At 42.0% G+C, this 13,348-nt stretch overlaps 1 protein-coding gene across 3 annotated transcripts in view; it reads left to right on the top strand.

Annotated features, from left to right (window-relative positions):
* The window catches only part of MORC4 (MORC family CW-type zinc finger 4), a 52,725-nt gene extending 46,932 nt beyond the window's left edge, over positions 1–5,793 (top strand). For 2 of the 3 annotated variants that reach the window (XM_019661478.1, XM_019661480.1), the window contains 3 exons: positions 3,359–4,046; positions 4,338–4,621; positions 4,927–5,793. In XM_019661478.1, the coding sequence (XP_019517023.1) occupies positions 3,359–4,046; positions 4,338–4,621; positions 4,927–5,080 (1,126 nt within the window). In that variant the 3' untranslated portion in view covers positions 5,081–5,793. The remainder of the gene's footprint in view (positions 1–3,358; positions 4,047–4,337; positions 4,622–4,926) is intronic. The other variant, XM_019661479.1, reaches the window with a different exon arrangement.
* Positions 5,794–13,348: the final 7,555 nt, after the last annotated feature.

Raw genomic sequence — 13,348 nt, 5'->3', positions numbered from 1 at the left:
CAAGGAAATAGAAGAGTTGAACAATGCTATAAACCAACTATAAACCAACTGAACCTGACAGACATATACAGAATACTTCACCCCCAAGCAGCATAATGCATATTTCTCTCCAGGGCACATGGAATATTCTATATTAGACTATAAAACAAACCTCACAAAATTCAAAATGATTGCTATCATACAAAGGATGTTCTCCAACCATAATGGAATTAAATTAGAAATCAACAGAAAATTTGAGAAATGCAAATATGTGGAAATTAATAACATACTCCAAAAGAACAAATGAATAAAAGAAGAAATTACAGGGGCAGTTAGAAAATGTCTTGGAAGATGAAAATGAAAAGAAAATATACCAAAACTTAAGTGATAAAGCTGAAGAAGTACTCAGAGGGAAAATTATATTTGTAAATGCTTATATTACAATTGAAGGAAGATCTCAGTCTAATAACCTAAACTCACACCTTAAGAAATACAAAAACAAGAGCAAGCTAAACACAAATCAAGCAGAAAGAAGGAAATAAAGATCAGAATGGAAATGAAATAGAGAACAAAAACAATAGAGAAGATCAGTGAAATCAAAGGTTGTCTCTTTGCAAAGAAGAACAAAAACTAAGAAAACAATTTCCATTTGCGGTAGCTTGAAAAAATATTTAGGAATAAATATAACAGAAGTGCAAGTAAGCAAGACTGTGTCCTAAAAACTACAAAATATTGTTGAAAGAGATTGAAGAATACCTAAATAAATAAATGGAAAGGCATTTCATATTTGTGGATCAAAAGATTGAATGCTGTTGAGATCCTCCCCCAAATTGGAGCTACAGATTCAATTAAATCCCTACTAAAATATCAGCTGGTTTCTCTGCAGACAAACAATGGAGGGATATAATAAAAAGAAGAGAAAATGAGTAGAAACTATGTAGTTGGAAAAGAATGCCTGGTATGTAAACTCTAAATGAATCTTGACTGAATTAATGAATACAGATCTGGAATAAGAATCGATTCCTAGAGGGAAGAACCAGACCTTTACTTAGAAAACTAGTATTTATAGACCCATTAAATAAAATCCACTTATTTTTCTCTCATTCACATGATAGTATCTTTTTGATTGGCTCTTAATGAGAAAAGTTTTTGTTCACTCATCCCTAAGCACAGTTAGCTAAGATCCCCTCTGTCAAGGAGCTCATACTTGAGTTTGGAACCTGTGAAACACACGTATGCACACTTGCACACACAGATACACATGGTGGCAAGTGATACATATTATAAGAGAAGGCTAAAGTGCTATAGTAATTAAGAAGTACCATATGAGCTGGACTTAGACATGGGCAGGGGCAATAAATAAAGATTTCAAATAGGGGAGAGATATAATTAGAGCAGTGCCTTAGGAAGATTAACTTGGCAGTGGGTGATCGGATGTGAGAGAAGGGAAGACGAGGAAGCCACTGCAATAGTCCAGGAGAGGTGATGAGAGCTTGAACTTGAGTATTGATGGTGGTAGAACTATATAAAATCACTGAGAGTTTAGCGGTGTCAATAGCACAAATAGGAAAAAGGAGAGGGAGATAAGTTTGAAGGTAAAAAGAATGCAAGCAGAGTTTTATACATACTGAGGGTGATACCAGTGGGACTTCCAGGAAGAAACGTGTGACAGGCAGTTGAAAATTCAGTACTGGGGATCAGGGCTGAGGGAATGACTTGGAAATTACTCCCCAGAGGTTATAGCCAAGACGTTGCATGAGATTACCAATGAAAAAGAAGTGTAGGGAGAGAAGAGAATTAAGGACAGACCCTTAGAGGTGGGAAAATGAAGAGAAGACAGATAATTTGGCATTCATTGCTTTTCATAAAACTTTGAAGACAGTTGTTGCTGTCTAGTATCATTTACCCTTTCTTTATGTTCAAACTGATTTACTATCTTCCTCAGTGCCACAGCTAAATGGACCATCTGCAGTGGCCCTTACACGTGTTTAAAGATGGGTACATTTGTTCTTACATAGCTCCTAAGTCCTTTTGCTTTCCCCTAAGGATGACACAAGATCTGTTTAGATGGCAGACTAGTTTTATTTCTGGGTGAACACTAGTTTTGAAGAATATTCAGGGCATTTTAAGAAGCTACGGTTTTGAGATGTCTTACAGATGTTCTCAGAAATTGCAGAGGAATAAAGGCAGGCAGCCTTGAAATACTGTAAGTTGTCTAATAACAAGCCTGACTCTTTCCCATTGAAAATTTGAAAGATGATTTTTACCTTGAAATTTCTTGGTTTTCTACGGAGACCGCAGAATACTTATAAGGATTAAAATGGCTCCTGTCCTGCCTCATGATATAAAATTGCCTATGGATTTCACTGGCGCTGGTTGTTTTGTTTGTTCCTTCAATTTTTTGTGCATATACTGTGTTTCCCCGATAATAAGACCTAACTGGAAAATAAGCCCTAGCATGATTTTTTCAGGATGCTCGTAATATAAGCCCTACCCTAAACATAAGCCCCAGTTAAGATGGTCAGCCAGACGTGACTGAATAAATGTAAATTTTTGTACATGAATAAACGAATAAATGTAGATTGTTGGAGCAAAATTTTATATAAGATCTGATCTTATTTTGGGGGAAACACAGTAGCAGCCAGAGGTGGAACGTGATTGAGGTCACCATCCAGGGCTTTCCTGAAAAACTGAAGGCGTGCCTGTTTACCCCAACAGAGGGGAGTTCTTTTGCCATAAGGGGGAAATGACTTCAATTGCCTCTTTCGGTTTCTTTGTTTATGAGCAGGGCCCTGTGTTTTAATTAACTTTTACAAGTGAATAATGGGCAATAGCCACAATCCTGTTGGCTGGCAAATTGTATGGTGTTCGTTGCAATATAAAAAAATGTGCGTAAGTCTTTGGTAGTGGAAGGTTTTTGTGACACTTTAAAATTAACGAGCTGGCTCTGTTCTCCCCCACATACTCCAGTCGGCTTTTTGTGGCCTTTTTTTTTTCTTCTTGTATTAGGGGATTTTGCATGTGTATTTTCTTTTGTTTTTCTCCCTTTGCTTGCATTTTAGAAACTTCTAAGTCAGGCTGATTTCAATCCTATTTTCAGAATTCTTACCGAGGTCAACCTGGTCCTAGTTTATACAGATGCTGAAACTTTAAACCTTTTAGTTTCATCTCTACCTTGAGACCAATTGCTATCTCAGCAAATTGCATAAGTGAAGGGGTTGGAGTTTGGGGGTAAAGTTTTATTGTTAACCTGATGAGCTGTGGATAACAGCTAGAGTAAGTTTTAATATGGGGAATTTGAAGAGGGGCTCCATAGGATAAGAATACACTTAGCCTATATTTTGACAGCTTAAAATTGAATTTCCTCTTCTTCTTACAGTAAGTACAAATGGATCCTAAGTGAGGAACCTGTGGAGAAACGAAGAAGGCTCCAGAATGGGATGACAACACCTCCTCTAGATTATTCCATGCCTGGGTCTTACAGGAGGGTAGAGGCAGCTGTTGCTTACCCAGAAGGGGAAAACAGCCACGATAAATCCAGTTCTGAGAGAAGCACACCGCCATACCTTTCCCCAGAATACCCAGAAGCAAGCAAGAATACCAGTCAAAGTAGGGAGGTTTCAGTTCTGTATTCAGGAGCCCAAGACCAACACCAGGGGTCCCTGCTCCCTGAAGAATTAGATCAGATGCCAAGATTGGTAGCAGAAGAATCTAACAGAAGCATCAGAAACATAAACAAGGAAGAAGTAAACAAGGGACCTTTTGTAGCTATTGTTGGTGTTGCAAAAGGTATTCGAGATTCGGGAGCTCCCATCCAGCTGATTCCTTTTAACCGAGAGGAGCTTGTTGAGAGAAGAAAAGCAGTTGAACCCTGGAACCCAGTGCCTTCTTCTGCAGCCTCTGCTGCAACCCCTGCTGCAGCCACTGGGGAGAAAGGAAGAGGCTCTGAGGAGAGTGGAGGTCGTAATACGCCAAAGATGAAGAACCAGAGAGAGCTGGAAGAGCTGAAAAGAACCACAGAAAAATTGGAACGTGTTCTGGCTGAAAGGAATTTATTCCAGCAAAAGGTTAGGGCTGCTACTTACCACTAGGAATAAGAGATCCTTGTAACCAAGGGACCAGGGTGTTGGAACTGTGATGATTTCCTGTCCTGAGGCCTTTAAACACAATAAGCCATTGAATCATTCTGTGGTATATGTCAATTGGGTGCACCCTAATGGGCTTCCCACCCACATTTGGGGATTGAAAAGGTCCATAAACAGAGGAGTATGTGCAGAGGCATCACTGTGAAACTAGGGACAATTTCTTGCACTCTTGTAGCATGTGGGGTCATTGAATTTCTATTTCTTGGACTGCAGGTGGAGGAGCTGGAACAGGAGAGGAATCACTGGCATTCTGAATTCAAGAAAGTCCAGCATGAATTGGTGACCTACAGTACCCAGGAGACGGAAGGCTTGTATTGGAGCAAGAAACACATGGGCTATCGCCAAGCTGAATTCCAGATTCTGAAAGCTGAGCTGGAAAGAACCAAAGAGGAAAAGCAAGAACTAAAAGAGAAACTGAAGGAGACAGAGATGCACCTGGAAGTGCTGCAGAAGGCTCAGGTCTCCTACCGGACCCCAGAGGGAGATGACCTAGAAAGGTTAATTCCTAGGGTTTAGTTACCAGCTTGTGAGTGCTAATGGGAAGCATCCGTTAGGACCCCAGTTACTGGTCACAGATAAGGGAGGAAGCCTTATTCAATTCATAGGCCACCAAGGTTTGAGGAATTACTTAGAGAGCTGCAGCCAGCCTCCCTGTGCTTGGTGGTATTGCACTTTCTTCTTTCTTTGTAGCTAATGGCAACATTATTGTTGAGAAATAGGCCCATTTTTAAGGAGATTCATGTTTGTCTGTTGGCTAATGACTTCGTCATCTCTTCTCCTGCCCCCTCACTCCATCATACAGGGCTTTGGCAAAGCTTACGCGGCTGCGTGTCCACGTCAGCTATCTCCTTACTTCTGTCCTCCCTCACTTGGAGCTTCGTGAGATCGGGTTTGACTCAGAACAAGTGGATGGGATCCTGTATACGGTGCTGGAGGCAAATCACATACTGGATTGAGCACTAGACTATATAATCTACATGCCCTCCTCTACCCTTCTTTTCTCTTTTCTCTCCTTTCCTCCCTCCCTCCCCCATTTCTCTCTCTTGTTCTCGCTCTCTCTCACCTTTATGCCTTATATAGAGAATCTTTGAGTAAATCCTAGCTCTTAATCAGTCTGCTTCTTACTCAGTTTGGTGTGAAGAAAGAGGCTAGTTCAGTAGGTTTCCAAGAGTTTCAGGCCCAGGAAAGCAATAATCACCAAACCAGGTGACCTTGAGAGCTTTAATTTTCATGACTTAGATATTTGGCCTATTTTATATCCTTTCTGAAATGGTTTGTATTCATTTAGGTTAAATCAGTCAGCAAATATTGGGTCCAATGTACTAGGTGTTTGAGGATAAATTAAGAAGTATAGTTTATGGTTTCAGCCACCAAGGATCTAACAATTTAGTTGGAAACACAAGACACACTGAGCTAAGTGACTTGTGCAAACATGATGGGGAAGTTCTGGGGGAGGAAGTTCGAGGAGAGCATCACATCAGAAATGGGACCTAAACTAAGGTTTGTTAAAAGAACAAGCATGACCACACTTAACAGTAGTTGTTCTTAGGTGGTAGAAGTATGGTTGATATTTTTTTCTTCTTGCTGCCTTCCTGCCTTTTTCAAGTTTTCTATAATAAACCTGTTGTTATTCTTATGTTGGAAAAAATAAATGGTTTTTTAAAAAGAATGAGTAGGCTTGGATTTAGATATGAAACGAGAGTGTATGTGAAAATATGTTAATTTTATGTTTATAATTTACATTTAGCATTACCTCTGGAAGAACAAGGCATGGGAAAAGCTGGAATGTGAAAAATGTGTTTGGTAGGAATAATGGGTTAATGTAAAGGAAACCAGGATTCAGTCAGTGACCCATCTACCCACCTCCCTCTGTAGTGTTTGCATTTTAATAAGGAATTCTTGAAAAAGAAATCTTCAAGGCTCAAATTCAAAAGATATGTATCTCCAAACTGGGATTTCAGGTAGTAGGGGAGCTATTTTAGAGCAGGGAGATGTATTTGATATCCCTCAGAATTCACCACCTACCTACTCTTCAGGCTAGTGCTGAGTGAGGGGTAGTTCTCATATTATCAGAAACAGTAAAACTTACACTCTTGTAAAGTAGATATTTTGTTTCTTCATTGCTTTATTGTATTTATATAGCACATGCTCCAAACAGTTCAAGGTACTCTTCAAAAGATGTTGAGCACTGAACGTGTAAAACCATAGTGACAGTGAAAAACATAAAGTAAAGGAGAAATAATAAAAGGGAGGTGGTATCAGGCAATTGCGAAAGGATTAGCTAGTCCAGGGAAATGTTTTGGAGGTGCTTGCTATTTCTCCTCTGCAGAGTTACTTCAGAAGACTCTCCCAAACTTATTTTACTTCCTTTGAAAGGAGACCCATGATAGATATTCCAGTGAGACTGCAAGGAATGGGGGAGACCAGAGCCAGGCTTCACCACTGGAATAGTTACTTAAAGGTGTTCCCTGCCCCCTTACCTTCACCTCACTGTAGCTCTAGTCTGCCTTGTGTTTATTTCTTGTGTCAGACATTTGGGCTGTGACAACAAGGGCCCCAGTTGTCTAAATATTGCTCAGAGAAGGGAGGAAATATATTCCTCCATCCCCTCAGTGATACTTGTTCAGATGGGGGCTGTGAAATGGTGGGGCTTTGCACAGATATGGACAATATAGATGAGAAGGTGGTTGTAGGGAAAAATTCAGAGTATTGAAGGTTCACTGTGTGTGTATGTGTGTGTGTGTGTGTGTGTGTGTGTGTGTGTGTGTGTGAGAGAGAGAGAGAGAGAGAGAGAGAAGGGTGTGGGTGAACAAGGGGCAGAGTGAGAAGGAGTATAGGCTTTAAAAAGAAAGGCAGGGCCGGCCGAGTGGCGCGTTGGTTAAGAATTGGCTTGGGACGCCAGAGGGCCCCGGTTCGGATCCCACATATGAGGGCCAGTGACACTGCCCTCTACAGCTAAAATGCTGAACAACAGCTCAACCTGGATCTGGGCTGACATCAGTCACTGGCGACGGCATAGGCTGCAGCCTAGGCTGCAGTGCGTTGCCATGGGCTACCGTGTGTAGCCAGCAGCCGCAGTAAGCGGCCATCCAGAATCTGGCGACTGATCTGCCTTGCCTGGGAAGAGTGCAATGATGGTGCCAACTTGGGCCAGTGAAGCAACGTCCTTCACAACTAGACTGAAGAACAAAAGTACAGCAACTTGTCTGTACCCATCCCCCCAATTCCCCAATAAACAACTTTAAAGAAAAAAAAAGAGAAAGGCAGAAAATTGTAACTCATCTTTACCAGTGCTTATTCTCAGCTCATTTCCTAGTTCCAACCCCATATTGTTTCTTCCAGCAACAGTTAACCTGTGCGCATCCATTTACTACAGCACTAGAGCTGCTTTTGTTACCTATGAAACCATACCAGATGAGATCCCTTTAACTAATGTTACATGCCACAGTGGAGAGATTGAAAAGTGTCAACCAGCTTTACCAGAGCTTATGACCAAGTGTGGAGGCAAAAGACATTCAGAAGAAAAAGTGGGTTCTCCCTCCTGGCTATCCTGTTAGCTTAACATAATCATACTTCTCCTTTCAAATGTCTCTCATATTTTCCCTTTAACTTTCCACTTCCACAATCAATATTTAGGTTGTTATTACCTCATACCTTGGTAATTGAAATAAATTCTTAACTGGCCTCCGTTGTGTCCTGTTCTCATTCCTTCAGTCCATCATATTCACTATCACTAAACTGCTTTTAATGATCTCACCAGGTTATGCCTCGGCTCAAAGACTTGCTAGTGTTCCCATTATCAACCGAGTGCAATACAAATTCCCATCTGGCTTCAACCTTGCTCTCAAGACTCATCTTCCCATATTTCAAACACAAACCATATCCATCCAAAATGAACTAATTTCTGAAACTTCCTTGAGATTTTCACCATCTCTACCTTTGCTACTCCATTCCCTCTCCCTCAAACGTTCTCCCTTATCATCTTTCCTTTGGCTCAAATGTCAACTTGTTTCCCTGAAAATTCCTCTGAATAACCCAGCCAGACGTGACATTTTCTTTGAGCATGTAAGTTTTGTGTCACTTATAAGGCACTTAAGCACAAACTTTCCTGTCCTGTCTTCCCTATTAGAAAGCTCCAATTGAATACTCAGCTGCCTGCTTGACTTTTGCACTTACATGCCTCACAGGCATTTGAAATAAAACATGTTCAAAATAAACAGTGACATACACCCCAGGACTGTTCCTTCCCTCAGTTTTCCTCATTTAAAAAAAAGGCACCTCCACCCACACAGTCGCATAAGCTAGAAACCTGGAACTCCTCTTTAATTTTCCTCTTGTCCCCCCACATCCAGTCTGTCAGAAAGTCTCTCAATGCTACCTCCAAAGTCTATCAATTTCACTCACTTTTACCATAGCTACCTAAGTCCAAACCATCATCATCTCTTCTAGATAACTGCAACTCCTAACTGGTATCCTGTCCTTGCTTTCATTCTTGTTCCCACAATTGTCTTACCACTCCAGCCAGTGATTTAAAAAAAATATGTCAGATCACGTGACTCCTTGCTTAAAGCCCTTCAATGGCTTCTCATTGCACTTAGAATAAAATCAATACTACTTACAATATCCTCCAAGACCCCTGCCTACTACTTCTCCTTTGGTTCTTGTAACTTCATCATACCCCACTTTCCCCCTTGCTCACTGGTTTTCCCACTGAAACATGTCAAGCTCTGATTTAACTGCACAGTCTATCCGTACTGTTCCCTCTCCTATAATGCTCGTATCTCCAGTTTTGGCATGGCTGGCTATTCCTCATCCTTTAGGTCTTAGTGTAGGTGTCAAATTTCTCAGGCCTTCCTGGCAACCTTTTTTCTCTACCCTATTCCGTCACTATTTCCTGCTGTGTTGAATTCATAGCACTTCTCACAATTTACAATTATATAGTTGGCTGTTTACTTTCATTCAGCAAATATTTATTGGATACCTACTATGTGCTGTGTGATACACAGTGGTGAACACGACACCCGTTGTCTCTGTCTGCCTCTTTCACTGATAAGTTACGTGAGGGGAGGGGCCAGCCATGCCTGTTTTTGCCAGTCACTATACCAGACCTTATTATTAGCCCTTGGTATATAGTATGTAATCAATAAGTAACTGTTAGTGGTGGGAACTGTGTTTTGTTCATATTTCCATCTCCCTCAAGACCCTAAAACAGTGCCTGATTCATAGAAAAGTTGGATACACACAGTGTGAGTGAGATATATAATCCTGGACATTAAACTCTGAAAATGAAGGACTCAGACAATAAGTGCAACAGGTTATGGGGACAATCAGTGTGAGCTGGAGTGGCCTAGTGTTCTCTTTAGCTGATCTTTGATTTGAATAATTAGGCTACCAAGGGAGAAAGGGGAAATATGGGTGTTCTTTACCACAGACTTTCTGAATATCATCAAGTGGAAGCTCCCTAGCATACAATTTTGAAACAGTAAGAGTTACAGAATATAATCAGGAGAAGTCTATAGAGATGAGATCTTGAAAGAGAACTAAAAGGAGAAAAAAAATGGTGAACAGCCTTCTGTTCTCTTGTTTCAAGAGTAGTGACAGTTTGTTTCAGGAGAAGAAAGAGGAGCTATCTAAAGCCAAGAACAGACAGAACAAGTCAATGACATGAATCCCCGGCACATGTTAGGAAGTCAGTATGTTCTTGTTGGATGAGCAAATCAGCACCTAGCAGAGGACTAGGTCAGAGCCTTTGTGGCCCCAGGGAGCAGGAAGATTTGCTTTCCCACGTCCAGTGATTGCATATCATCCGGGGGTACAAGTAGAGGCAGAGGCTTGACTGTCGGGCTCTGGGTGAGTTCCCGAGGGCAATCTCCAAATAGAACATGTGTCAGAGCGCTGTACTAGGAATTTAAAGCCTCTTTCTTTAGTGCAGTGTTAAGAGTGAAGCATGGAGGTATGCTCAGGAAAGCTTCAGGGGGTGAGTGCAGGCTAAGTCAAGTGTAAGTTCCCCAAAAGAACAACTTGTGCTTGGTGACAAGGACGTTCCTAACTCATGATTTACCTGAGGCAGAAAGGACATCGAGGAACTAGACTTGCTTAATCTAAAGTCAGGGCTCATAGTTAATAAACCAGACAATTTGAAAGAACGGACTTAAATAGTATTGGGTTTATTAAAGCTTTAGTCATGAAGTGCAAAATACAGCATTCATTTTCTAATGGAAAATCAGATCTGCAGAAGAAATGTGTTTTGTTACTTGTCTCCATCCCCAAGCCCAAAGTTGTCATGTGAATCACCAGAAATCCCCAACCCACTTCTAAATCAAATCAGTTCAAATGTTTTGAGTGCTTTATACATGCCAAACACATTCCGTTCAGCTGCGCATTGAGACCTCAGGGGCAGGCAACATGACTTGAGGTCAGGAAAGTGTTCCCCAAATACCTGATCCTCCAAATGGGCTATGGAGACTTGTAAGGATTGGAAAGGTGGGGGTGTATGAGGAGAGTTTCCAAGGTATAGGGAATAGTATAAGCAAAGACACAAGACTGGGTGGAGGGGAGTGAAGAGCACCCCAGATGGTGTGAGGGATATAGCGAATTATTCAATTTGGAGCACAAGGAACAGAATGGACTAAGGGCTTGGGAATGCCAGCAAAAGGGAGGCTATGCGATATCTGCCTAACAATGGAGACTCTTAGGCTATGAGTTAGAGAAGGTGGCTGTTGAAATCTCCCAGTTGTCCATGAGTTTGGGAAATTAACCCCTGTTTGCAGTTCCTTTGAACTAAACTTTTCTCTAGCAGCGTGACCTGATTGAACATGGTTCTTTTCCACCTCAGATTTTCAAAGATCTGGATGAAGGTCAAAAAGCCATGATGACCACGCCTTTCCTCTCCAGCTTCTTTCTTTCTTTTTTTTTTCTTAAGATTTTTACTGGGGAATTGGGGAGGGGAACAGTGTTGGGTAATTGGTTAAGGGGAACATTGTGTTTTTCCAGGATCCATCAGCTCCGAGTCAAGTTGTTGTCCTTCAGTCTTAGTTGCAGAGGGTGCAAGTTCAGCTCCAAGTCCACTCACCACTTTCAATCTAGTTGGGGGTTGGGGGGGGCGCATCCCACCATCCCATGCGGGAGTCAAACTGGCAACCTTGTTGTTAAGAGCACGCGCTCTCACCAGCTGAGCCATCCGGCCTCGCGTTGGCAGCTCAGCGGCAGCTCAGCTCGGGCGCAGCTAACTGGCCCATGTGGGAGTCGAACTGGCGACCCTATTGCTCAGAGCACGCACTCTTAACCAACTGAGCCACTCAGCCGGCCCCCTCCTCTCCAACTTCTTAAGTCTGATTTTTCTGGCTTCTGTTAATGGAATCTGATAAATAGAAGCCTATTTAACGTGTTCAAAATATTCAGACTTTTAGAAACAATGTTGAGAAATTTTGACTTGGGAATGAATATCCCCTTGCAAATGTAGATTTCAGATCTGTGGTAGAAAATATACTTTGTCATCTGCCCCCATTACCCAAAGACACATGGATTTTGGTGGGACGTTGACACTACCCTTTAAGTCACCAGTATGCTTTTGACACAGTTAACCGTTTGTTGAGGACCTACTATCTGCCATGACCACACTGAGAGGCAGGTATCATCTACATTTTACAGATGAGGAAATTAAAGTGTAACGAATGGAAGTGACTCTCCCAAGGCCACACAGCTAGAGAGTGCAGAGGCAAAACTAAACCCTTATCTGACTCCAAAGCCCAGGTCCTTTTCCCGCTACACCATACTGCCTGTCTTAAAAAAACGATTAGCCTTGGCTTTCTCCCTTTGATTAAGACAATGCTAAAGCCAGCCCACACTAATCGGAATTTCCAAGGAATAAAGTTCCACAATCTCACACAATGTTTAACTGACCTCATGATCAGGAAATTGTTCACTTATGTAATGAATATCCCTTCAAACGACATGGAAATTCATTTCCTCTTGACTGGGTTTTTCACTCAGGGCTGTCATTTGGCAGCTTTCCAGATAATCAGAACAGCCCTCCAGATACTATTCTTACAGTCCAGGAGGTCTTGGACTTGGCCTCTGCCTGTGAGTGTTCTCACTGGCTCCTTTGCACCACCCTTCCACCCTCATCCCCCACCTCCACCCCGGAGAATGCTGAGTTGGGCAAGTCTCTTGGGGAGTGAGAAAGTGACACTTGAGAACATATTGGTTTATTATTACACTCAGAGGAGTACAATTAACTACACGAGCTGCCTCAAATTGCCAAGGGGAAGATGGCACTGCCTTTCTCATCTCGCCTGCCTTTTTCTTGGTTTCTACTTCATCTCCATTTCCGAAGCTGTTGAATCATTTCGTTGAAGGGTACATGTGTTACTCAGGGAAGTCCCCTGCTCCCCCAAATTCCAGTGGCCATTGTTTCTGAATCGGTGTTCTGTTTTTTAAAATCATTGTACTCATATTCTCATTCTGGTTCCTTTGAGGCCGAAGTGAGAAACTAGTGTAAATTCTGGTGTTGATGACTAATCTTTGAATGTGTTTCTCTTCCCATAAAATATGCTTGCTTTTTAATGAAGACAGTCAGTTCCTTTGACCAAGGGAGTAAGGTCTTCACAGTACTATCAGGTACCTTTTGTGGGAGATGTCAACCCATCCTCTTGCATTCCATTGAGTAAATCCCAGAAATGCATCCAAGTGAAAGGCTGCAAAAAGCATCTTCTCTTTGTACTTCTGGTGTGACTGGCCTTTCTCCTGAGCAACCCACACAGCATTTGGTCAAATATCACAGACTCCAAAAGTGTTATTGGAGAAAAGGAGATACCACTGAAATGCTGGGTTCATACTCATTAGGCATCCAGTTCTACACCCCGTTATCCTTTCTCATATCTGTTTGAAAGCATGTGAGTTTTCCCAATGTTATCACCACAAGGCTGTGTTTGCAAAAAGAAAGGTTTTCAAAGCCCTCCTAGGAAGTGACTTGTGAAGTGGTGAAGGTGCCATCCTGGAGGAATGGGACTTCATGGATGACAGGAGAACAGGACCTGCTGATTTGCCTTTGTATGGTGACTTTGTTTTGTCAAGCCCTAAGACACGCCTGCTTGCCTTGTGGAGAAATGAGGCCCAGAACGTGGAGTTGTAGGCAAGATTTACTTAACCAGGAATTCCTGAGCTGCAATTCCCAGGAAAGTGGCAGGTTTTGTGAAGTGTGTGTGTGGAGAGGGGGTGGGGTG

This window comes from Hipposideros armiger, unplaced genomic scaffold (assembly GCF_001890085.2).
Source record: "Hipposideros armiger isolate ML-2016 unplaced genomic scaffold, ASM189008v1 scaffold_350, whole genome shotgun sequence".
NCBI lineage: Eukaryota > Metazoa > Chordata > Mammalia > Chiroptera > Hipposideridae > Hipposideros > Hipposideros armiger.
The sequence above is the reverse complement of the archived record's forward strand: the minus strand, read 5'-3'. Positions and strand labels throughout refer to the sequence as shown.